This window comes from Gobio gobio, assembly GCF_949357685.1.
Source record: "Gobio gobio genome assembly, chromosome: 6".
NCBI classification, from domain to species: domain Eukaryota; kingdom Metazoa; phylum Chordata; class Actinopteri; order Cypriniformes; family Gobionidae; genus Gobio; species Gobio gobio.
This window is the reverse complement of record NC_137102.1, coordinates 15,363,677-15,390,061: the sequence shown is the minus strand read 5'-3', so window position 1 is coordinate 15,390,061 and position 26,385 is coordinate 15,363,677. Positions and strand designations below refer to the sequence as shown.

The window sequence follows — 26,385 nt, the reverse complement described above, 5'->3', positions numbered from 1 at the left end:
AGCTGCATGGCAAGAAAGATTCTCCATTTATTAGCAAAAACCTTTGAACATAGCGTCAGGATGATTACTCACAAAATATAAAACAACATATCGAACCAACATTGAAACAAAATTTGAAACAAAGTTAAAAAAAAAAAAAGTAGTCGGCTGATTGTGAGATCTTTGAAGAGTCGTTGATGGGCGTGTGATCAGTGCTTCTGCTGGGCAGACGCTGTGAAGGCAGGTGGATTTAGAAGGGAGTGCCTCTGTTGAATCCTCGACCCCGGCCTCCGCGCGGAAAATCAATACCTAACATTGAGATACCATATTGAAAGATCTTTGTAGATTCAATGTCTTCTTAAAACAAGTTCATAAGTTCTACAGAACAAACGTCCAATTGTATTACTGTTGATTAATGTCCTGACAAATACAAGGCTTCTGTATACATGTCAATTAACCTTTGCTTCAATAAAAAATCAAGAAAAGCTTTAAAAATCCAGTCTGTGTGTTGTTACTCTACATGAGAGGGTGCGAGTAATGATATAGAGCAGGGTTGTCCAATCCTACTCCTAGAGGGCCACTGTCCTGAGAGTTTAGCTCCAACCCCAAATAAACACACCTGTACCAGCTAATCAAGGTCTTATTAGGCACACTAGAAACTTTCAGACAGGTCTTAAGGCAAATTGGAGCTAAACTCTGCAGGACAGTGGCCCTCCAGGACCGACTTTGGACACTCCTGATATAGAGTGTATGAGTAAGAGGGTGGATGTAGTGCATGTGAGACAGATGAGTCCTATACCTCTCCTGATGATCTGGTTCCTCCGGGGCAGCTGGTGCTGAGGAAGGAGTCGGCTTGCAGGCTTGGCCTGACCAGTACTGCTGCTAGTGCTAGTATCTAAAAAGACAATGAGAAATGGGGTGGTGTTGGTTCATGATGGTTTCATATAGTTTTATTCCATTTGACATCATATAAAAACTAAATGTGGTCATTAAAGCAGTACATGACTTATTTAGCATTATGAACATTGTGGCAATACTTAAATTACTGTAAGGTCCTGTGTTAACTAGACATGCATATTGGCCACCACATGATATTTAATTAAAATGACAGAATTTTCATTTTTGGGCGAACTAACCCTTTAAGATTATGTAATGTTATTCTGAATGCTCATTTTCCCTAGTTTAACATTTAAATTGCTTTTGTCATAATCTAGCACTCATTTAAATGTCTTTAAAACACTAATAATTATATATACATGTATAATATTAAAACATTATATTTTACAGCACTTAATCTCTTGAATGACAAAAAAGGTCACGTTTTCGCAACCATCATAAAGTAAACCACATTTTAAAGCAGCACTAGGTAGGTTTTGCTCTCGGGGTCCCCCTACAGTTGGGAAACAGTATTGTCCTCTACTACTGTCGTAAACTCTGTCATTCTACATCAGGGGATGCATCGCACGTGCATTTATTGACATGACAACCATGATAGCCCTGAACACTGCAGGAGGAGTTCACATGCAGTTGTTCTGCTTGCGTCGCGTGTGAAATGTCTTCATCCCAGGTAACGTTACAGTGGCATATGTTTCAGCATGTCATGTCATATATGAATATAATTTCATGGGTTTTATTTTTTTTCAAACGCCAAATGATCGCGATGCTCACGTTTACAAGCCAGCGTCATTATAGTAGCCTAGTCTATTGGTTCCCGTTTTACAGAATCTATATGATACTTCAAATTCAATGTTTGAGTGGTAGGTAATAACCATATATCGTCAATATTATAATATCAAGCTACCATAGATGAATCTGCAAATTTGAAAAATCGATTTGCATTATAGCTTGAGGCAAGACAAATAAACCAATAATCACAGACATGTTAGGTATCCTAAAATATGATTTTGTACGTCTTATGTATTTACTTGCAAGAATGTAGCCCCTCCTCCTTCAGCTCACTCCAACGAGCAAACGCTGGCCCAATGTTGATCCTCGTCCTGCCTTTAATCCGATCACTTTCTCGTTTCCTCTTTTTGCTTTCCTCCGACAAAACCTTTGCTTTCTTATTTTTCTGTGCTGCTTCGGCCATGACTATAACATCTGGCAAACAAATGATAGTTGGGCTCACACGTCCGAATTTGAGGAAGTGGGGGTGGTGGTGGAAGTGACGTATATGCCGTAAAGCAGCCGAATTTTGTAGTTCTTTTTTTTCTCGGGTTACTACCCGAAACCCGAAGTTTAAAAGTAAAGATTAAAAACGATACAGACCCCGTCAGGCTATGGCAGACGTGTCATTCAACCTATTGTAAGTCGATGTATTATCACAAGAGTCTTGAAAATATATGATAACGGTTAAAAAGTTACCTAGTGCTGCTTTAAAGGGTTAGTTCACCCAAAAATGAAAATTCTGTCATTAATTACTCACCCTCATGTCGTTGGACACCCGTAAGACCTCCGTTCATCTTCGGAACACAAATGAAGATATTTTAGTTGAAAGCTGATGGCTGAGAAAGGCTTCAGACAGGCCTCCATTGGCATTCAGTACATTGACACTTCCAAGATCCATGAAAGGCACTTAAAACGTCGTTACAAAGTCTATCTCACCACAGTGGCTCTACAATAAGTTTACGATGCGACGACAATAGTTTTTGTGCGCAAAAAAAAAATCTAAATAACACCTTTAACCAACTTGTTCTCGACTTCCGTGTGTGCCTCCACGACGCATGCGCGAGAATATGACGCAGATCCGGCGTTCGGACATATGACCCAGAAGCGATTTGTTTACGAGCAGAGGAAGACGCGCGTGTCTAAGCTGTTGGATTCTACATTGATCGTGCTTTAGGTCTCGGCGTAGTTCTCAAAATGGGGTTAAAGTGTGTATTTCATGGATTCCCGAACGCCGGCGCTACGTCATATTCTCGCGCATGCGTCGTGGAGGCACACACGGAAGTCGAGAACAAGTTGGTTAAAGGTGTTATTTTGATTTTTTTTTGCGCACAAAAACTATTGTCGTCGCATCGTAAACTTATTGTAGAGTCACTGTGGTGAGATGGACTTTGTAACGACGTTTTAAGTGCCTTTCATGGATCTTGGAAGTGTCAATGTACTGAATGCCAATGGAGGCCTGTCTGAAGCCTTTCTCAGCCATCAGCTTTCAACTAAAATATCTTCATTTGTGTTCCGAATATGAACGGAGGTCTTACGGGTGTCCAACGACATGAGGGTGAGTAATTAATGACAGAATTTTCATTTTTGGGTGAACTAACCCTTTAAGTACACCTATATGTGCATACACCAAGTTTTTTTTTAATCTATGGGAATGGTAAAAAAGCAGCATTTTTTGTACAAATAATTCTTATCCACATAATTCATAAATATATATTTTAGTTAGAAGTTCAGGTTAACTAATAATAAAAATAATATAATGATTATAATTAATTAATATTATTTTTATTATAGCCTTATGTGATTATGATAACAACGACACTTTGCTTAACAAATGCAACTAATTTTACTAAACTACTTTTACTAAACTACTTTTGCTAATGTTTCTTTTCAAGAATTTCATTCTTTACTGAGACTTTCTTAATCATGTCAGAAATTAAATACCCTCCACCCTCTTACTCGTACACTCCATATAATTTCAGTATTGAGTAATAAAATTAACTACATGTACTTACTATATTACGGTGTGGTTTAGGGTTATTTGCATGTAATTATGAACAATTTAAAGCTGCACTATTAAACTGCGTTCAAAATTTATAAAATGTTTATAATAATGAGAAAATACATCATGAATCCACCGTGTTTTTGTCATCCTGAATCATTACGGTTCACCTATAAGAAGTGTTTATATTCAGACCGGTCAGGTTGCCACCACTGCGGAGTAGTTCTGTTTATGTCTAACATAGTGCAGCTTTAAAGTAATTACTTTATCTACATGTAATGTGTAACAAGAACAGTGTAAAAAAAAAAAGGTGGGTAACCCTATTTTACAGCGTCCTTGTTACAGTACTTGCCATCGTAATAACAGTAAATTATGCATAATTACATACAACTAACCCTCAACCAAATCCTAATCCTACCCTTACCCTATAGTAAGTACATGTAGTTTATTTATATTACGCGGTATTTAAATATATAATTACACTGTAACAATGACACCTTAAAATAAAGTGTAACCAAAAAGTGTTACCAATAGACTAATTGGAAAAGAACAGATCTGGACAAAAAAAAAAAGCTGAAGCTAGTATGAAATGGTGTGTACCTGCGGAGCTGGATGTGGGCTCTTGACTAGTGGAGGGCAGGCTGGCATCGTCGAGTGGCTGATTGGACTCCAGCTCCGACTGGCCCTCTAGACACGCCTCACTGCTCGCACTATACACAGATAACACAATTAATACAACTCCACTGAAAAAACTGAAACATTTAGAGGTGAACCAATAAATTGAGCGAGTGCCAGCCCACCTTTCACTCTCAGCCTCGGCCACAAAGACATCATCACCATCATCTCCCGGGACAGCTTCCCCAGGGGCGGTAAGACTGGCGGTGGACGTGCTGACCATAGGAACTGACTGAGAGGCCGTCTCAGACACATCAGAGGGGTGACTCTCTGTGAACACCGTCACTGTGGAGACAAATGAAAGTGGGAGGAGAACAGTTAGGTTTGACTAACAGTCATATATCGACCAAACGAACATAACCTGACTCACCTGGAGCAGCCACTTGTAGAGGAGTGGTGGGGACACTCCTGCCTCCAGACTCTTCATCATGAGTGGGCAAGAAGAGAGGACTTTCATACATTCCCAACCCTGCAGAAGACACAGACACTTACTTTTATGTGACCCACATTATAGGAAGACATCAATTTCAGTTTCCACAAAATATTAAGCAGCACAACATTGATAATAATAATAATAAGAAGAAGAAATGTTTCTTGAGCACTGAATCAGCCTATTAGAATGATTTCTGAATGTGACACTGAAGACTGAAGTAATGATAACTCTAAAACAGAATCTCCAGGTTGTATTCTTGCAATCGAGGTAATTTCGAAACAATGTGAAAGCATTGCTACTGTGTCGTGCATGGTGCTCACCTCCATGTGTGGCCAGATGGCTCAAGTCAGAATGAGAGGAGCTGGCCTGAGGCATCATGTCCTCAGGAGGGCCGAAACGGAAGCGAGGAACTCCAGCCACCTGAGGGGAACTGAGATGGGGAGACGCATCATTAACAGAGGTGTTTAATGATGTGTCCCTTCTTGCTATAAAAGAGTGAAAAAGCTGCTGTGACTCACTGAATGGCCTCTGCAAAGCCGTCTGTGCGATGTGGCACCACAAGGGTGGGAGTGCTGGGAACCATTCTGTCGTCATCGTCAAAGAAGTGTTGCTGTAGGAACCAAAATACTGATGGTCAGAAACTCTGAAGCCCTAAAGACGCAAGATGTTTACATTGGTTTACAGACAAAGTCCACTCACCATGCTTCCGATTCCAGGCGTGAGCTGGGGTGCACGACTCATTGAGGGCCGCCTGCTCTGTCCTGGCTGCCTCTGTGGAATAGAATAGTAGAGTCATCAAATTATTTAATAAAGAAATGGAAGTATGGTTGACCAAAAAAACTAATCGAAACTCTTATGTTTGAGGGCATGGTTTGTCATCCATACCTGCATGATGGGGGGTCCAAGCTCAGGGATGGGGTGGATGTTGAGACGTGGGGGTGGGGTGTGATGCGGTCTCCGGGGGGATTGGGGCAGGCGTGGGCCCAGGGAGGAGGTGGTGGTGCAGGGGACTGGCTGGTGCTCTCTCACAGGCTCAGCAGGGAAGGAATCCATGGTGTTGACACTAGCTTCAACTGTGAACACAGAGGAAAGTTATTCAGAGTCACAATACACTGCCACTTATTCTTAAAAGGGCCATATTCTACACTTTCATAATCTAGTCGTCGTTGCATAACCTTTTTTCTATGATGGTGATCAAATAATCCTGGAAATAAAATGCATCACTGTTTCCAAAAAAATATTAAGCAGCACTTAAAGTAAGCAGATTTTAACAGTGATAATAATAAGAAATGTTTCTTGAGCAGCTAATCAGGAATAAATTACATATTAAAATACATCAAAATTGAAAACAGTTATTTTAAATTCTAATATTTCACAATATTACTGTTTTTACTGTAATTTGAATCAAATAAATGTCACCTTGGCGAGCATAAGAGACATTGCAAACACATTTTTTTAATGTTACACTACTTTTGAAAGGTTGTGTAGGTACTGTAACGTTAGCGACTGTGTTGTGTGTGTTTTTGTACCACTGCTCTGAGAATCCGCTTGCTTCTGGATTGAACCAGATGCTTCTTGACTCTCTTCATTGTCAATGCCTGGATCAGCTGGCCCACCACCCTGCAAACAAACCAAAATCCCCATATCAATCACCAAATCAAATTATTTTAATGTTGGTCATTATGGTGGTACCTGGAGAGCCAAATATTTTGTGAGGTGGTACTTGGTATAAAAAAGTTTAAGAACCACTGCGCTAGAAGAAAGAAATAAATCTCAAATATACAGTTAGTTACTGTAGTAAATTAGGATAATCTACTAGCAAACAACAGTAAAGCAACTTAATCGTTGTCGGGGAGTGTTATAAAAGTAGGCATCACCTCTGCCTCATCCCCTTCGTAGGCCTCATTGGCATCTGCACTCCCACTGCCTTCATTACTGTCCTCAGCTGCTTCTGCCATCCCTCCGTCACCATCTTCATCATCTTCATCTTCAGCATCATCATCATCTTCATACTGCAGAAAGAAGGAAGTTTAATACATGTTGCTAATTACATAGGGTGCTTCTCAATTCTTATTTGTGCATCCTTGTTTCCTTTCCTAGCTTCCTTTCCTCGCGTCTTATCTCTACCCCTTCAGGATGCGAGGGAAGGACACAAGGAAAAGACGCGAGGACGGAGGAATTGAATCAAGTGAAATGATATCCTCGCTCCCTTTAGCGTCACTTCAAAGCGTCGTCAAATAATGATGACTCTACACCAATGGATTTAGTTTGCACATCAGGATTCTTGAACTTTAGAGATAATTATTTATATTGTAATAGTTTCAACCCCAACAAAATACCACATTTGTCCATAGTTTATTAAATATTACCAGTTATTAATAAGAACTATATATTCCCAATTATTAGCTGCTTTTTATTTGTTGTTTATAGTATTACAGTTTGTTTCTTTCATTTGCTTATGCTTTGATACAATTCTGCAACAGTCATTTGATAGTATTGACATACATTTGTGTCAATAAACTGGAAAGATGTGAAGGGGGAGGAGAATTAATACGTGCATCACATTTAGTCGATAAAACACTTCCTCAAAGGATACACCCATGTATCCTCGCTCATGACTCCTCAGGAAGTCTCCTCACTCCTCGATCCTCGTTTGCAATTAGAGAATTGAGATGTCCTACAAGATGGCTGAGCTCAGTCGGTTTCCGGGTCATAGGATGGAGGATGAAGGAGCGAGGAAACGAGGACGATATTGAGAAGCACCCATAGTTTCTGCATCTCTAAGAAACACACTGACCTGTCCAGGCTCCTCTTGCTCCTCCTCTTCCTCCTCAGTGCCACTATCTGTCTCTATGACGATTACATCATGCTTGTACTCCTCAGATGAATCATGTCCGCTGATCTGAGACTCGGATGGTTGGGACTCACTCACTTGATCCATTGGCACAGACTGAGACAAAGATTCTTCATCTCCCTCTCCTAACACGGGATATGCTTCCTGTGAGCGATGAACAGACAAGATCAGTGGTTCATGATCTCCGGTTTGCTCACTGATGGGTTACAGTTATATTGTTACTAAGAGATAAAAGGCTGGTACCTCACTGGCATCAGAAGGCTGCTGGACTTCTCCTGAAACTTCACCCATAGCATCATTACTCTCCTCAGTACCTGAAGCATCCTGCAAAAAGGGCATTGTGGGATGTATAAATCTAAAGAGTCAGTTTTCAAAAGGCCAAAGCACTATAAACATGCAAGTGTCTCCTGCAATGCAAAGACTGGTAATTAAAATACAAACAGACAACACATCTTTCTATTAGATTGTGATCGCTGGCTCCAAGCAAAAACACACATACAGCGTGACCAGTGTCTCAGATTCAAAAATGAACCAACAGATTTATTTTTCCTCCTAAAGCATTCTAAATCTTTTTCTTACCTGGAACAGTCATAACCTAATATTTTTCATCTCCATAACATCATGTGCAAAGCCTCAAATGATAGTCAGGTCAAAATTTGCCCTGTGCAATATACATTTTTAAATGGTTATATCTCTTTAAAAAAAAATTGTAATAGTCTTTTCAAAGTATTGTGTCCATACTAAAAACTATGGACAATTTTTTTTTTTTTATTATGAACTCTTTTCCAGGTCAAAACCGATCAGAATGCAATAGAAAGGGTGTTAATGAGCGGTCTCATAATCAGTTTTAATGAGTCTGACAAATTTCTTATAAATAAAAAATAACAAGCAACTTCCACAAGGTGACAGACAGGTGAGAGGTACATAAACTGCTTACCTCCAGGCCCACTCTTCTTATGATGCGGAGCTTCTTCGTAATGGGTGGGTTGGTGGAGTCATCCTGTGTGGAGTCGGTCACCTCGGTGGAGCTTTCCTGCTCTTCCTCTCGCACTCGCTTGGGCACAGATGAGCCTGCTGTTGCTGACACTAACAGAAGAATGGTACATTAGTAAGAAACCTCATATTAATAAAGTGGAGGTGAGGGGATTCTAGGAGGTCAGTGGAAAATTTCTGAGAAAAAGGTGTAAAATAATAAAAATGTTACGGATTAAAAATGTCTGATTCATAATACCAAAAAAGCAATATTGTTTCAATATTTTTCTTTGGAATAACACGTACAGATGTACTATATAGAGTAAGACTGGGAACATGTATGAACATAAATAGATGTTGACATTAAATATCATGGTTCTTTGTACCTGTACCAAAGACAGCAGTGGAAGTGGACGGCCTCTCCATCTGTGAGCTATGCACTGCCTCCATAATGGTCGTTGCTGGTTCCTGACTGGCCTGCTGCTGAGTGGGCTGGACAAAAGCGGTGGCTTGGCTCTGCTGCAGGCTGAGGATTGGCTGTGTGTTCTGTATGTTAGGGCTGGTAGAGCGCACTGAGCCGCTGGTGCTGCCAAAGACGGTCACATGCTCTAGTGGACCCTCCATAGACTGCAAAGCTGATGGGACAAAACAAATGACAATTTACAACTTATGCACTAAAATAAATCATTCGATTTCATGAAGCCTGACCTCTAGCCTTACCTTCCTGCGTTTCGACCTGTGTGGTGGGCATGACTGTGGCTGTGGGCGTGGTTGCAGGACCGGGTGTTACCATTGGGCGGATGCTTGCCCTAGGGGTGGACTTGCTGCCTGCGATTGGTGAAGGCTTGCTGGGGGTGGCAGCGACTGGTGTGGGCTTGATGTTAGCGGTGGGCGGCTCGGATGTACTGGCACTGTTAATAGATGAAATATGGAAAGACAATAGTTAACACAGATAGAATAAAAGATGCATCTTCTTAAATTTCAGCTCTGAATGGAGCATTACCTTCCTCTGTCAGCAGCAGGTGTGGGTTTGAGAGTGATCTGTCGAGCATCTGATGACCTCTGTGCCTCTTGAACCTGGAAAAGATCACAAGTACTTAGATCAATAAAGGACAAACACTTAAAGCTGCCATCCGTGAGGTTTGTCGCCATCTCTGTTTGAAACCTGTTATTTGCGTAATTATCATCTTTACGTGGGTTGTGCATCGGCGCGGCTCCTCAGCGTGGATGAATCTAATGTTTGAGGAGTTTGTGTGGCTGTCATTCATTCACTGCATCGGTGTGGATACCATACTTCGGAATCACAGATTCTACGACTTGGACCAAAATAAGAATTTTCACCGGAAAAAGTCATTTGAATAAGTAAGTAATACCTGCCACTTTTGTTCTGACCAAATGAGAAAAGCATTACAATAAATCACGCTAACAACGGTGATTGAATCTAACGATCGCTTGGCTCAAAATTATTATTACTGTTATACTTTGTTCTCAAATTTTGAATGTTAACCACATCAGCATTGTGTGACTATGCGCATTTAGTGTGTATTAGCGTTACCAGTAGATTTCAATTTCTATACAGTCGAATATTTTGCTTTTGACTGCAGATGAATCTCCAGTTGTCACTAATGATTGTAGTTTGGACCTTTCTGAATTACAATCCGCCATCAAAATGATACATTTAATTATTCCAGTTGCTGTGAGAAAAGGCTATAAATTATCAGCCACCTGCAGCATCCTCACACATGCGATAGCCTACTAGCCAGGACTCTTCCTTTATGTATACAGACGTGACGTAATGACGCAAAGACGTACTGCGCCATGCTCGAATTTCCCAAGGAAAGCTGCTAGTTTTGAACACCGGCTGGTTATGTACTTGCTCAAAAATTGATTTTGGATAATTTTAAACCAAAAAAAAAGTTACAGACTGCAGCTTTAAATATTTACCTAAATCCTCTAACTCATAAATAAAGCCCCTGTCAGATACAGTTGAAAACAATAGTTAAAAACTCACAAATTAAACGAAATAAAGACACATTTACATAGTATTTCTACATATAATGCATCTGTCAAGAGTAAATATGGGCAGTGAGTGCAGAGATTGTGGTACTGTACCTTGCTCTGGCCAGGTTCCTGAGCTTCATCTCTCTGTTCTCCGTGTCTCTCCTGTTGCTCACGGAGTTCCCTCAGCTCTCTCTCCTGTCGGCTCAACCGGCCTTCATACTGTGACTTGAGCGCACTCATCCTCACATCCAGCTCCTCTCTTTGCTGCTTCAGCTCCTCGTTCTCTTTCGCCAGCTGCTCCTTTGCACCTAAAACACAGACACACACACACACACACACTTAAATTTTAAATAGAGACTTCTATTGTACTTAAAACTGTGCTTCTCAAACCAAGGGATATTTATCTTGTGCAAAAGTTAGGGGTCTGAACGATTCTTTTATGTTTAGGAAAGGTCTCTTATGCACACTAAAGCTGCATTTAATTGATCAAAAATTTGGTAAAAACTGTAATGTAAAATTAATACAACAATAACTGTTTTCTATTTTAATATTTTAAAATGCAATTTATTCCTGTGATGGAAAAGCTGAATTTTCAGCATCATTATTCCAGGATTAAGTGTCACATAATCCTTTAGAAATTATTCTAAAATGCTGATTTGGTGCTCAAGTAACATTTCTTATTATCAATGTACATTGAAAACTTGTGTTGCTTAATATTTTTGTTGAAACACTGAATTTGTTTTTCAAGATTCTCTGACAAATAGAACGTTAAAAAGCGCAGCATTTATTTAAAATAAAAACTTCAAAATAAATAAGTAAAATTTTGAATGGTAGTGTGCCATCCTATCTCAACTTCCTGTTTTGGATGTATCAAAAGGCCAACGCCTTTAGTTTATTAATGTTGAATTTAAAAATAAAAGTATTTGGTTGATTTAATTTTTCCCCATTTTCCCCACAAAAAGATCTGTAAATTCCAAAAATGTATTTGGATCTTTGTCTTGTAAATAACAGTTATCATTTCCTAGATGGACTAAACTGCTTTGGACCGTAAGAATATCCGCAGGATTAGTGCTTGTCATATGTTCTGGTTTACTAACTGTTGAGCTGGTTGATCTTCTGCTTGGCACCCATGAAAGCTTTCTTGGTCTTCTCCTCTTTATCAGCAATCTGCTGTCGGAGCTGCTCCTCCAGGTTACCCTTCTCCTGTAGCTCTGCTCTTAGACGGTTGAGCTCTGGCTGCACCTGTGCCAGCTGCTCCTGCAGGTTCTTCACCTCAGCTTCACGCTCCTGCACCGTCTGCACCCAAACAACACCACATATGTGTTTTGAATAAGCTGCTGGCAGACTCATTGACTCACGCACTTCATAAGCAACAATGACGGAGGATGCAAGAACACCCTCCTACTCAAACTTTTTTCCATAAAGCCCTCTATAGCCCAACAAAAACATTTTCCTCACTCCATCAAACTAACGTCACACTTCACCATCTCAAAAGTTAATGAACAAACAACACTCCATTACTCTCTCACTTCATGGATTAAACACTTTTATTACCATTATTTAACATGAGCCAAACCAGAGAAGCCCACAATGGCAGTGTTTGTGGTTGTATACTGTGTACTTTTACAGCACCGGTTGTCCCAGTGAACTGTGGATTATAAAACGTGGGTCTGTAAAAGTAATCATTGTGAGGAAGCTTTAATTGTTTGATTTTACGCTGGAGGGTTTCAATAAAGATTTTAATCTAATGCAGACATAAAAGGTTAGTCACTCAAAAATGAAACATTTAATTTAGGCTTTTATTCACATTTAAACATTGATCAATACACATACAAAGAGCACATCAAAATGGTAAACAGACGCTCAAATATGCTTGCTTGAGATGCGAGAATCAATGAGGTTTGCTCTTGGTTGAGCTTCCATATACCACATTTGATGTACTCCATGAATGTGCATGTTGAATTGTGCAAAAAAGCTTAAATTAACTTTCCTAGATTAAATGTCTCTTCAGAATAGATGGACTAAACTGCTTGATTTGTATGGATTACAACCACAATGTCTTTATAAACTTTTTTTTAGAGACGATTGTCAGAGCAGCACACAAAGCCTTAAATGAGTACCTTCTGTATGCTGTCCAGCTGAGTTTCCAGCTCGGAGGATCTGTTCTGTGCCTGACTCAATGAGTTCTTCAGGTTCTGAATCTCCTGCACCGAGGCCTGACGGTCTTCCTGCTCCTGTGCTGGCTTAGAAGCAGCCTCTGCCACCATCTGTCAGAGATGTGACACTCAGATTAATTCAAGACATTTTCATTGGTCAACTTTGTTAAAACAATTCAAAATGATAACCATCTGGTCTGGTGTACCTTATCATGCTGTTCTTTGAGCTCTTCGTACTGGGTTTTGTAGCGACGACCTATCTTCTTGACCTGCGTGATGGTTTTGAGTTTCTCCTGGATGTCCAGGGTCTTTGTCTCCAGCTCCTTCTTGAGATTATCCCTTTCAGTGGTGACCTTCCCAAGGGTATCCTGCAGGTTCTGGACCTGGCTCTGAGCTGTAGTGATCGAAGCTTGGCTCCTGTTTGGTAGGTAGAGAATGAAGACTGCTCTGTTAAACAACAAACACTCACACTTTAAAAAGTTTTCAATCAAACGGCACACTGACCTGGCCAGCTCATTCTTGAGTTTCCCCGTCTCCTCTGTAAGCTGCTGGATGCGTTTGAGATGAGCCTCCCTCTCAGAATTCAGCTTCTTACTTTCCTCCTGATCGCTGTCCTTCTGCTGACTCAGCAGTTGCTGCATGACCGATAAAATCACAGAGTTAGACACAGAGAACCACACTACCAGTCAAGTTTGGTCACGCTTGACTGAATAAAACTGACCTAACATACTGGTATTTAATATAGTATTCTACATGATTCATTCAGTATATACAGAACTTTGTGCATAAGCAGTGAGATCCAGAGACCTGTGTGCGGGTCTTCAAGCGCTTGACATCATCCTCCAAGAGTTTCTTTTCAGCCTGCAACATGCCACTCTTCTCACTCAGCTCAGCATTGGAGTCCAGCAGGGGCTTGATGTCTGCTTCCAGTTTACGCACCTACAAAATGATATGACAATCAAAATCTGATTAGCCATGTTTATTGCACACCAATCAATCTCATTTCAATCGATCAATCTCTTTTTTAATTCAATAACTATGTTAGTCAATAAAACAAATCGTTATTGGGGGGGGGGCAATAATAATCGAGAATTCTATCAAGTTGTGCATCATAGTGATCTGCTGTAAAGTACAATTACCTTGTTTCTTGCAACTACATTATTTCTAATTCCGTTTAAAGACAGGGCCAGTGAAGGAGGCTGACTCTTGATCTCTGATGATCACTTTAGCTAATGAATAAGACAAGAAATGTTCTTAATGAGTGATGTACACAGTGAGCTCTTAAGGTCTTGCCTTGGCCTTAGTCTGCTGTAGTTCATGCTCCAGTCTGTTCTTCTCATTCTTCAGCATCTTGTTGGTCTCGGTCAGAGCACTCATACTCTCCATCCGCTTCATCATGTCTTCCTGCTGTGTTAAGGTCTTTGTTGTCACCTGTAGATCGAGATGTTAACTGATTGCAGAGTATGTGTTTGTGTGTTGTTGTTGTTTTTTTAAATCAGATCAAGTTCTGTGAAGTGTTAACTTTCTTTGACGTTAACTGCTTACTTTTGTGCCAACTAAACATGCAGCAACAACTAAATAAGGATATACATGCTGATTTCCTAGAAAAGTGTAAACACTGTGGGAAAATAACATTGGCTCAACCAATGGCATGCGTCTCTAATGGGACCATCTGTTTGTCCAACCAATAGCAGATGGAGAGAAAGTTTGGGAAAACTGATTGAAAACACTTTTTAGGACCTGTAGCTTTTCTCTCTCTGCATTCAGGCTGTCCTGTAGTTCCTTCAGCTCTCCCTCCAGATACTCCATGCGCTGTTTATAGCGTAGGGTCTCTACCTCCGCCACTTCCAACCGGGTCTCAGCAATCTCCTTCTCCCGCCGCACAAACCTGTTGGGAATGAGAGGCCAAATCATTACTATCCTTTTCTTGAATAGTACTGTAAGGCATTTTAATAGCATGTCATGCTTCAAAAGGGTCACATTGCCAAGGGGTTTTACCTGAGGATGTCCAGGATCTGCTCATGAGACTTGCCCTCCTCATTCAGAGAGATGTTCAGATTGCCCTCTCTAGTGGTCTGCTGCTGGGTGTAGGTGGTTATCTTGCTGCTCAGGTTCTCCATCTGCTCGTGGAGCATGGTGTTCTGCTTTTGTAGCTCCTCTGCTCTCTTCCGCTCTTTAGAAAGTTCTTCCTGAGGAGAAAATTAGAGAATGTGAGTGAGTGAAAGTGAAGTGACGTGTGGCCAAGTATGGTGACCCATACTTGGAATTTTTGCTCTGCATTTAACCCATCCAAGTGCACACACACAGTAGTGAACACACACACGGAGCAGTGGGCAGCCATATTGCGGCGCCCGGGGAGCAGTTGGGGGTTTGGTGCCTTGCTCAAGGGTCTCACCTCAGTCGTGGTATTGAGGGTGGAGGAGAGCGATGGTTATTCACTTCCCCCACCGACAATTCCTGCCGGACCTGAGAACCCACAACCTTCCGGTTACAAGTCCGACTCTCTAACCATTAGGCCACGACTGCCAACCAAGTAAAAGCTCTACAAAGGATATGATGTTATAGAGATAGAATTAAAAATGTTTTGCTGGACTATCATCATTTACTCAAGTCATTCCAAAACTGTATGACCTACTTTCTTCTGTGTAACACAAAATAATTTATTTTGAAGAATGTTGATAACTAAAAAGAAAAAAGAAATTCATACAGGTTTGGAGCGACATGAGGGTGAGTAAATGATGACAATTTTCTTTTTTGGTTTGACGATCCCTTTAAATAAATGACCAAGAATTCACTTCAGTGGTTTACCAAACATCGCAATGACTATTCATGCACATAAAGTTAAGGTTAAATATAGCTACAAGCAGCAATTGAGGGGCCATGCACAAAAATGGCATGATGAGTTATGCAAGCTGGGAGCATCAGACCAACTGAAGCAACGAGTAATTGAAGACGTCAAAACAGCTTAAATATCATAAGCAATTAAATCATATTACCAGTGATTGTATTTATCACTTTTGACCAATAAGTAACAATGTTACCAAATTGATGTTTTGTGGTCAGTGTGAGGTGACAATAACAAAATGTAAAAATATAAACTATAAAGTTGTCATTATGCCAAAGTCTATTTTTTAGCATATTTTTAAATTTCATTATAAATTTTGACCACAAGGTGGCACTGTTTTTCAGTACATTTCAGTTTTCAGTAACTTCTCAGTCCGGATAACACACAGAGTTTTGTGTTCATAACATATAGCATTTACATCAAAATTCAAAATGGTCAAGGCCCAAAATTGCAGATATGGGAAAATTGGGTATTATTCCACTTGGTACGCTGCACTGAATTGTGGTATGATTTTTGGGTAAACTGTTCAGAAGATACGGAAAAAAAATAAAAATAATAATAATTGTGTGGCGCTGTGCAAAAATGCTGCAAGTAGCCTCAGGTCATGCTTGTGATGACGTACCAAGATTCAAATTTGGACAGTTGGTAGCGTTAGAGGGATTGAGATAGAGAATTCAAATTTGCTGTGGTTAATATTTAGATTGTCCTCTATCTGTGTACCACATTTCATAGCTTTCCCACAAGCGGTTCTTTGGGCTGCCATAGACTTGAGCGGAAGAAAGAGGAAGAAAAATAAGAACTCTTCTTATCAACAGATCATCAGTGCTTGGCCCCTAAATATAGTATTTAATTTATGATGGCCTGTGAGGCTCTCGAACATTATTTTGCATCAGTTTTTTTTACATTCTTCTACCTTTACCAACCACAAAATCTCACCTTCAGTCTCTTCTCTTGCTGTTCCCAGCCCGTCCGCCCCTGATGCAGTTCAGATGCAGCTTTCTGAGCCTTGTCCTCTAGCTGCTTCAGGTTCTGTGCTGACAACTGTCCCTGTTTCTTGGCGGCCTGTAGGGCTTCCACATCTGCAGCGTGCAGCATGAGCTCTCGCTCGTATTTACTCTGAGCCTCTGAAGCCAGCTTAGCCTTGGGCCAGAAATAAGACACAGGTGAGTAAACATCCAAGAATATCAGTGGGTAGCTGTGTGAAGAAATAATTCTGATTTGATTCAGGAGTGTCACGCCCACCTGTAGTTTGCTGTCCTGCGTGGCCCTCTGCTCCTGGGCCACCGCTGCCGCAGATCTCTGCAGCGCATCCTGCAGCTCCGTCTGCATGTCCGTCACACTCCTCTTCAGTTCCTTCACCTGTTGTGCAGCAAAAAGAAAGATCTTCATAACTTTCCTATACAGAACTGCTACAAAAAACATTGTGCCATCCGTGTGCATTACTGACCCGTTCTTCAACACTCTCTACAGCTTTCATCTTCTCCTCCTGGAGCTCCAGCTTTTCCTTTTCTGCTTCCAGCAGCCGGGCTTCCAGCTGCTGGTTCAACTCTCGTGCTGTCTTCAGCTGGCTGTCAATGGAGGTCCGTGCCTGATCAGCCATCTAGAAGTGAAAAATAGGGCACATTTTTGTACTGTGGCTCAAAATCAACTGAACAGGGGCCTATACCATGAAGATGGTTTAGGTGGCAAGCCAGGTACATTTCAGTTTAGTTTGCGCCAGCCCTGGGTTTAAGGCATCATTAAAGTAATTTAGATATAATTTATATAATTATTATACACTTAATCCATAAAATATGTAACAATTTTGCTTATCAATTATTATTAAGAGCTTAGTTTAAATTTTTATAAAAAAGGTAATATAAATAACTCTTTAAAAATCTATTAATAAAGCTATAAAAATGACTTCATGACTTCAACAAACTAAACTAATCTAATCAAATGTGTAAATTTGCTTAAATTCTTATATTATAATTCTATTCAATCTCTTAATATCCTGCAGAAGAGAGAAGTGAATCGCAGTTTCCACAGCATGTAATTGACTGTTCACTACTCATGTCACACACAAACTCAGGATCAAAGCCTGAGTTGACATAGAAAGTTGATGATCAGCTTCATGGTACCAATAAAGCCTGATTGGATTGCTTTGGTCAACTCAAAACTAATCCTGTAACCCTGAGTTTGTTCAACTACCATCATGGTACGGGCCCCAGGTTAAAGTAGATCATTACCTGCTTCTCTTTGTTTACAGACTCCTCCAAGCTAAGCACCATGGATCTGTACTGCTCTACATTGGTTGTGGTGTTTTTCAAACGCTCCTTCAGGTCAGAGTTCTGTTCTTCAGCCTGCTGTAAACGTGCTTTGAGCTCATCCACCTCCTGCTGAGGAACGCCAGGAGCTGGAACTGCACATAACAGGAAAAATATAGTTTTTTACTGCACTGGAAATTATATGACACGCACTACTCCATCCTCTAATTTCTGTTTACCTCTGGGTAATGTCCTGACAGGTTGTTTAGGTGCTGTGCCAAGGTTCTCGTTGTTCAGTTGCTGTCTCATGGAGGTGACCTGCTGTTCAGTAGTTCGAAGCAGATCTTTAGTTTTCTGATGTAGTGTTGTCTGTGCCTCCAACTGCTTCCTAACCTCCAGCAGCTGAGTCTGTTCAATAGAAATGAGACATATTATTCCCACAAGTCTTTTAAGTGTACACAGGTCCACTTGTGGGGTTGTAGAAGTTTGATAAACAAGTCAACTGCAAAACCAACAAGTTGACCAGTATAAAACCTCGCTAATTAAAAGAAAGTGTATTTACGAGCTTACATCTTGGTTGCGTTCCAGTGAGTGTCTCCGTTCCACCTCCTGTTCCATTTTCTTCTTTAACTGGATAATCTCCTTCTCCAGGCGCTGGATCTGGTTGTTGTAGAGCTGCTTGGTCTCAGTCTCAGAGCGCTCCGTGATAAGCTGTGATATAATGAGGAAATTAAGAAGGCCAAAGAGAAGAGTGCTTTGACAAAGTTGGTTGGGATATGTAGACAAGCAGTACCTGAATGGATTTAAGGTTGGTGAGCAGGAGATTCTGGCCCCGCTGCTCAGTCAGGACAGACTCTTTCTCTTGAGTCAGTCTGTTTTCCACCTGTTTCAGCATGTCTCGTTCCTTACGGATATTCTCAAAGCGCGACTGGTAGAAAAAAGAAAAAAGAAACAAAATTGAATATTGAATATTTGTTTGCTGATTGCCCATACAGTATTTAACTTTATCTCACCTCAGCCATGGTTAGTTTCTCATTGGCCTCCCTCAGATCTTGAGTCATTGTGTGAATGATTTGCTCATGTCTCTGATGAGTGGCACTCATCTTTTGATTCTTCTCCCGCAGCGATTCAACCTCTCGTCGAAAGCCTTTCACATTCTCCTGAAGCATCTCGTACCTGCCACGTACCACCAATTCAGATTCCAAGAATTCCATCCATTTCAAATCATGTGATGCAATTTGAATTAAACTAGCGTTTAAGAAAAAATTAAATTTGTATTTTTACACTACGACAAAAAGTCCACCACATCTTAAGATAATTTAAAGGGGCTATATGCGTTTTTCTGAAATTTAAACTCGCGACTGACACCTGTGGCCAAAAAACAGAACTGCTCTTATTTTCTGCTCGCTCTCGCAGCGGTGGTGACGTCACATCCGCAGACAGCGCGGGAAAAAACGACCCGCCAGAAAATAGGAAAAATAGGATACAGGCTTATAGGTGCACCCACTGTGAGCGGACAAGGTGTCAGTATGCTCATCAGGAGATGTTTGAGTCATAAATGGTAAAATAAAAAGGCTATTGTTACGTTTATTTTTGGGAAAAAGTTGCATATAGCCCCTTTAATATAACATTTGTTTAAATAAAATTCAGGATAAATAACAAACCTTAATTACATTCTGTGAAATTCAATATTATTCCACAATGGTCCCAAAAATTTAAGTTAATTTATAAAATATAATGATATTATACATATTCAAAACAAATTCCTATCCTATTTAGGATAAACAGTTTGTAATTAAATTCTATTCGCATGAGCATGTTTAAAATTAAGAATTTATACTTTAATTTGATATGCTTCTCTACCTAGGAAGAGCAGATATGCCAACTAGTTACAGATTTGATGCAGACCAACACATATCTGAAGCAGACAGATTGATCACATTGGTCTGGAGCTTATGTGAAAATAAGCGGGACAGTCTCAAATCTGCCCCAATAGCTCAAAATTAGAGTGCACAGTAGTTCAATTTTACCACATATATACATTGGAAAATTGTGGGATGCTGTAGAACTACCTGCCTGCCCCTACAAACAAGCCGCGGGATGTGCATACGTTGCGTGTATGAAATGTTGATTGAAAATAATTTATACATAAATAAAATACATTTACACATAGCTGTGGCTAGTAGAGATGTGCTGTTGGCGGTTACAGCCGCGGACTCCGCGGGGCAGATGACGTGACGAAAAATAATATTTTAATTAAATTCGGGCGGGTGGCGGACGGTTGAACCAATCATATTAAAAATATATATGTACATTGTTAAAATAAAACTTTTCATACAGGCAATATAGCCTGGTCAGACTTTATATCCGTTCAAAAGAGGGATGCCATAATTATTTTTCTAATTTAAGTTTGTGAGGGTGACGGAGCCTATAAGGCTTAGCTACAATATGCCGTTTATTATTTATTTTTTTCAACTGTTTGCCAAAACATGCGACTATAGCCTATGCCTACATTAAGATATATATTTTAATAATTTTTTACTGCCTGTTGTTTCTTTTGGCATATAAAATAGGCATTGTCTGATAGAGATATCAATAAAAGTTCATCTGTATCGCAGAATTGGTGTTGTTTTTCCGATTTCTACAAGCTCAATAACATCCACAGCAAAAATAATAAAAAATAAAATGTAAAAAAATAGACGAAAAACTGTGGCCATTAATTAGATGTGCAAGGCAAGCAGGTACGTTTTTGGGGTTGTTATGGACAACTACAAATGTGAACATTATTAGCCTATAATGTAAATGACTTGTTATTTTATTCGAGCTTTCTATCTATTTGCTAAAAAATAAAGTGAAATAGGCATTTAGTAGAAAGCTAAATAGCAGCATGTTGAAATGATGTGCCAAAATTATTAGGCTACAATAAAAATATTGTACAGTAAAGTGCGTTTAATTTAGGCTATTTATTTATTTTTGTCCCTGTGCGCCGATCGAAGACGGAGTTCACTGCTGATATTCTGAGAGCTTTCTAGTCTCGTGGCTGTCATCAGCAGCGCCTTGCATCGGCCAATCAGCGGATGGCGGGCGGGTGCGGTTTTGAAAATTGGTCAAAAACGTTGGTGCGGATGGATGGCGGACGGATGATGAGTTTTGTGATGCGGTTGCGGATGAAATAATAGCCCATCCGCGCATCTCTAGTAAAAATAATATCCAACTTAAATTCACTGATTCAGATATTTCAGACAAGTTGTGCTCACCGTTTAAAGGCGAACTCCAGCTGAGAGGAAAGTTTAGCCTTTTGTGAGAGCAGGTCAGACACTTGACCACGAAGCCTCTCAGTCTGTTCGTTCAGAAGCTTGTCGTTTTCTGCCTTCTCCTTTTTATATGTTGTGAAGGAATCATTAAGCTGCAAGGTGAAAACGTGCAGAATCATTTTATAAGGAACAGTTCACACAAAAATGTTAATTGTTATAATTCCCTCAATGTTATGTCATTCCAAACCTTTAATACAAAAAGAGCAGGTCTAGCAGAATGTTTATGCTGCTCTTTCATTCAACAAAAGCATACAGGTTTGGAAAATAACGCCAAAATTTCTCATTTTTTGGAATGAACTAACTCTTTAAAGTAGAGAACCAAGGCAAGTCAATCTGTCTAACCTGTTTAAGTGCTGCTTTAGCCTGAGTTGCCTGGAGAGTTTCTGAAGCTGCAGACCTCAGGGGTGTAGATCTGGTGGACATGGGTCCTGGTCTGCTGGGAGTGGTGGACTGAGATCCAGCCTCTGAACCTGAACACAACCACAGGACTTAATTTAACATTTGGATCAAAAGCCAATAAAAAGGGCTGTTTGGTCTAAGGGGTAAATTTTCACCCTGTGGTGGGAGCTCGACTCCTGCTGTCTGCAACAGGATACGATACATGTCTCTTTGTCGGATTGCAGAGTCAGACAGCTGCTTCTGGTGGTTTTGCTGTTCTTTGATCTGCTCCAGTTCCTTCTGAACCTTCTCCAGACTCTGTTCCAACTCCGTTTGTCTGAAAGAGCAGATACAGATTTTTTTTTTTACTGATCTTTAGAGTTTTAATGAAGAATAGCAGGGCAACGTATGTAATAGTTCTGGCAGATTTCAAAGATAAATGCGTGTATTTATTCCTGTGGTTTATATGCCACTCCCAAGATCAGTACCTGGCAGTCTTAGCCTGGTTCTGGTCCTTCTGTCTCTGCTCCTCCAGGTCTCTGACCTGGGCCAGAAGGTTCTGGTTCTGCTGCTGAAGTTGTTGGACGCTGCGGAAGGCCACCTGCCGTGAGCCCTGGACCTCAGAGCTGCTGCTCACAGCCGAGCTCAAGTCCTCACGCACCACCTGATTACCACGTGCCTCCTCCACCTCTACCAGCAGCACACTTACCTGAATTAAAAAAAATGGTGGAAATATATGTAAATGTTGTCATCAGAATCACTGTGCTCTCTGAGGCTGAAACTAGGCGTTTCATCTCAATGTTTAATGTACTCTTAATGTTAAGAGCCTGAGGCTTACCTGTTCAGAAATGTCTGCTAGCTGCCTCTTTGATCGCTGATTATCTCTCTCAAGCCCTAAAGCTCTCTTATTGGCTTCATCTGTCTCCTTCTGCAGCCGATGGACCTCCTGATATACAAGAGAATAGACACAGATTAGCGTCTACCGACCAACATGTTTTTTTTTTCTTTTGCTGACTCTCTCAAATGTGTGCAAACCTTCATAGCTTGCTCCAGTTTGGCACAGAGGCTAGTCATGGACTTCTGCATGTTCTCATATTCCTCTCTCTGGCGTTTCAGGATGGGAGCTTTGGTCTCCACCTCAAAAACTATCTCATCCAGAACCTTGTTCACACGCTTGCTCTCCAGCTTCTCCAGGTGCAGCTGGTCTTGCGCCTCCACAAAGGCATTATACAGCTAAGAGCAGATACAGACAACTTACTAATAATGATAAACATTACATATAGCAAAACTCATATCACGCTAATAGCAGTAAAGTGTCACAAAATTATTATTTTGAGATAAACATTGTATACCTCCATTAGCTTCATGCCCGGCTTAACAATCTTGGCCACTGCAGCTGCAGTTGGCGAGAGGTTTGTTAGCTCCTCTTCTGTGAGAGCTGGAACACCTTTTGATGTACACAAATTCAGACAGAAATCTTGAATACATAAAAAGTGTAATCTAATTACACTGAAAAGATTCTTTAACCTAAAACAAAAACCGACACAAACTCAGGCAGGTTTTTTTGTGTGTGCATTACCTCTCCTCTTAAAGTCTACAAGGCGTGTGTTGGCATTCTCCAGCTCTTTCTCCAGATTCCTGACCTTCTCGTGTAGATCAGACTCTGCTTTCTCCCTCACACCCTGCAGCTCTGCCAGCTTCTTCTCTGTGCCTTTATTGGCTGTTGATAAAAAAGGCATTTAAACTCAGCACAACATTCACAGTGAGGCAATGAGAGAAAACGTGTAAACACACCCAAAACAAGACAACGGATATGTTCAGAAAAGCATACTACTGAGATCACTATATATCTGCAGTATTTGAATACTGTGCACATATTTTGTGCACACAATACCAGGATGGCCTTCAACGTTTTCCAAAATGTGCAGTATACAATAGTACATACTATGCTGGGTATTATATGCCACAATGTAGTGTGCTCAACCTTCCTTTTTCAGTGTGATGACCAAATAAAACAAATATTACAAGGAATTGTTCAAACCTTCCATCGTCTCCTTCAACAGTTTGTTGAGCTCTTCAACAGCTCTGTTCAATTCACCATTCTTGGCTTCAGAATCTGCTGCTGAACCCTGTAAACAAACAAAAGGATTCAGTTTGGAATCATACCACACATCAACGTTGGACGCCGCACAACAAATATCAACATTTACTGACCTTGTACAAATTACAGAGTTTGAGGTTAGCATTCAGCTCATTGCGGTACTTTTCCTCCATGGAGGCCCGTTGTTCTTTAGCCTAAAAATTAAGAACAAACAACGTACCTTAGTTAAATTTCCCTTCTATGTCAGGTGGTAGAGCAAACAAGAATAAGAAGGGGATAGTGTACCTCTTTGAGTTTGTTCATCAGATCTTCAGTACTCTTCTGCATGTTGTCATTGTTTTTCTTGAGCGTGTTTACTTGGTCCTGAAGTCTGGTAACCTGATTATGACATACATATGATTGATGCAGATAAGTGATCTAATAAGAATACAGCCCAATACGCATCTCATAAATTCCTCACACCTCTTCCTGCTTGGTCTCTAAAGAGCACCTAAGCTCCAGGATCTCTTTGCCCTTGTCTCTGAATACAGAGTACAGCTCGTCCGTCTTACTCTTCAGCTCTGAATTCAGCCATGTGTTCTGATTCTGGAGAAGCTCCTTTTCTTGCTCCATTCGCTTCTCACGATGCTGAAGAGAAAGAAACACAGTAAACCAATTAAATAATCAAATCAATATATGGACACAATGATCAGATGTATTAATTCATCATATTAGAGAACAAATACAGCTAAATGAGAGTCACTGGTTACCTGAATGGAAACCTCAGATGACTGAATTTCATCTAGTTTAAGCTGGAGCTCCATCTTAATTGTGCTGGTCTCCGCAAGTTTGTCATTGAGACGTTTGAGATCCTCTGTATATTGACCATAAGAGACATGTTAGCAACTACACATGCCAAAAGTACTGGTACTTTTGTACCAAATACCAACTGAACTGCACAAATCAATGGATATGTTCAGATAAGAATATTAAATATACAGTAAATACTGTGCACAGATTTTCTGTATGAAAAACAAGTGTGGTACGTTACATTTCCCAAAATGTGCACTGCAGTACACAATAGAACACATTATGCGCTATTATATCCCACAATGCAATGTGCTCAGTCTTTCCAGTGTGTTGACTGAAGCAGAAATATTATCTGCTGAAATTCAACAACTTCTTGACAATTGTTTTTGATGTGACAAAAAAGCAACTACACATTTGCAAGAAAAAAAATATTAGATTGATCAAATGAAACTACACAATTACCTTATTGATTAATTTATTTCTGATTGACAGTTTAGTTGAACAACAAATAAATATTTAATTAAAATTAATAAACCTAAACACTTAACTGCTACATTCCACTGTTTTAATTTGCTAATATTTATAATTAACGTTTATAAAGAACTCTGATCAATAGCATATTAATTTTTTTGCTAACGTCTCAAAATTGGTATATAGAATTTTAAAATTTCTGTACAGCAACAAAGCTATGTGCAAATAAAAAGTCCTCAATTCATTAACGAAAAAGATCCTATTTGGTTAATGACATTAAACTCCAAACGTCAATGACAACCTTGATCGACTGATGTAAAAAACAGTGCCATACCACTGAGGTTTTCCACTTCTTGAGATCTCTTCTCAAGCATCCGTGAGAGCTCTCTGTTTTCTGCCTCAATTTCATATTTGGCTCTTGGTGGTATACTCTGAAATGCAAAAACATTGGGATAATTACATCTTTATCTGCTCATATGAAAGCCCATATGAAGCATGACAGGTGAGAAACTCAAATAGTTACCTCTTGCGTTGCTCCCTGCTCTTCCTCTATATCTTTCAACTTCTTAAGTTCCTCGGCTTTAAAAAATAAACACACTCATGTTATACAGGAGCTCTGCATCAAAACAATCCATATATAAAAACATATCAAAGCATAGTACTTACCGAGACGGCCGTTCTCCTCCTTAATACTGTGATACTCTTTACTTTGGGACAAGAACTGCTCCTGACTCTCAGCTAGCTTCTTCTCAAGATTAAAATACTGTTGCTCTGTCGATTAAAAACAAGCATCTGTAACATGTTTCACAGGGACAATTCATACCAACAGCTCCTTTGACACTTCATTTATGATTAGGACCGATGACTTAGAAGAAGAAAAAAAACATGAGACGTTAATTAATTATGCTTTATAGATATACATGAAAGGCTTTTATTATTATGTCAATATCAAGAGGACTGCACATTTCACACACATTGTTTAAGTGAAAAAAATACAGCAAAACAGACTAACATTTTCTTTGGTCAGCCACTGCATCTCAGTATTAACTAGCTATGCCAAGGAACTTTTAAGTAGACTCAACTTGGTATATAATGTATGAGGCAGATGCAAGCCTCTCCAGAAAAATTACCCATACAACTTGTTTTTCAATCTGTATAAACGCGTCTAGGACGCTTAAACATGCTGCTTATTAAGGCAGTACACTACTTTATAAGACACACAGCTGTTGAATCACTATCTATCTGGCCCGCCTGCTACCGTTACTCACCGCAGTCTGCCTTATACCGCTCATGCTGTGATTTCAGTGAGTCTATTTCCGTCTGCTGCTCTGACAGAACCGTCTCGAGCTTGTTCTGAATGGCTTTCGGTAGTTTGTTTATCTCACTTCTCTCCAGCGCTTGCTGAAGAAGTGCCGCCATCTCACCGGCTCACTGAAAGCGTTAGCATTAGCTGCCCTTACGTCATAAGTGAGCGATATAAACTCAAGCCGCAAAGCAGCACGGA

General features: G+C 40.1%; 1 protein-coding gene across 1 annotated transcript; it reads right to left on the bottom strand.

Annotated features, from left to right (window-relative positions):
- Window positions 1-4: 4 nt before the first annotated feature.
- On the bottom strand, window positions 5-26,380 carry LOC307127832 (nucleoprotein TPR-like). The gene is made up of 51 exons (XM_079819295.1): window positions 26,150-26,380; window positions 25,548-25,652; window positions 25,405-25,460; window positions 25,216-25,312; window positions 24,371-24,474; window positions 24,084-24,248; window positions 23,907-23,999; window positions 23,735-23,815; window positions 23,562-23,649; window positions 23,100-23,240; window positions 22,873-22,967; window positions 22,556-22,753; window positions 22,359-22,466; window positions 22,009-22,229; window positions 21,697-21,857; window positions 21,485-21,612; window positions 21,086-21,234; window positions 18,842-19,004; window positions 18,622-18,756; window positions 18,399-18,539; window positions 18,068-18,236; window positions 17,811-17,983; window positions 17,030-17,182; window positions 16,825-16,941; window positions 16,519-16,722; window positions 14,736-14,926; window positions 14,478-14,625; window positions 14,031-14,168; window positions 13,545-13,676; window positions 13,242-13,372; window positions 12,944-13,154; window positions 12,702-12,848; window positions 11,679-11,877; window positions 10,693-10,889; window positions 9,584-9,657; window positions 9,301-9,491; window positions 8,967-9,215; window positions 8,546-8,694; window positions 7,852-7,932; window positions 7,552-7,752; window positions 6,632-6,766; window positions 6,284-6,374; window positions 5,640-5,827; window positions 5,454-5,525; window positions 5,273-5,364; window positions 5,075-5,184; window positions 4,692-4,790; window positions 4,447-4,606; window positions 4,247-4,356; window positions 779-874; window positions 5-288 (listed from the first exon to the last, which is right to left on the bottom strand). Exons 1-51 carry the CDS (start codon window positions 26,298-26,300, stop codon window positions 230-232), a joined length of 7,047 nt encoding a protein of 2,348 aa, XP_079675421.1. The 5' UTR covers window positions 26,301-26,380; the 3' UTR covers window positions 5-229.
- Window positions 26,381-26,385: the final 5 nt, after the last annotated feature.

Excerpts from the sequence above, each read along its gene's own strand:
- LOC307127832 (XM_079819295.1), bottom strand. The coding sequence starts at position 26,300 with ATGGCGGCACTTCTTCAGCAAGCGCTGGAGAGAAGTGAGATAAACAAA. Across the intron at positions 16,723-16,824 it reads CGCAGGACAGCAAACTACAG|GCTAAGCTGGCTTCAGAGGC; the intron begins GTGGGCGTGACA and ends TTCTGGCCCAAG. Across the intron at positions 13,677-14,030 it reads TACAGCAGACTAAGGCCAAG|GTGCGTAAACTGGAAGCAGA; the intron begins GCAAGACCTTAA and ends ATCATTTTGTAG.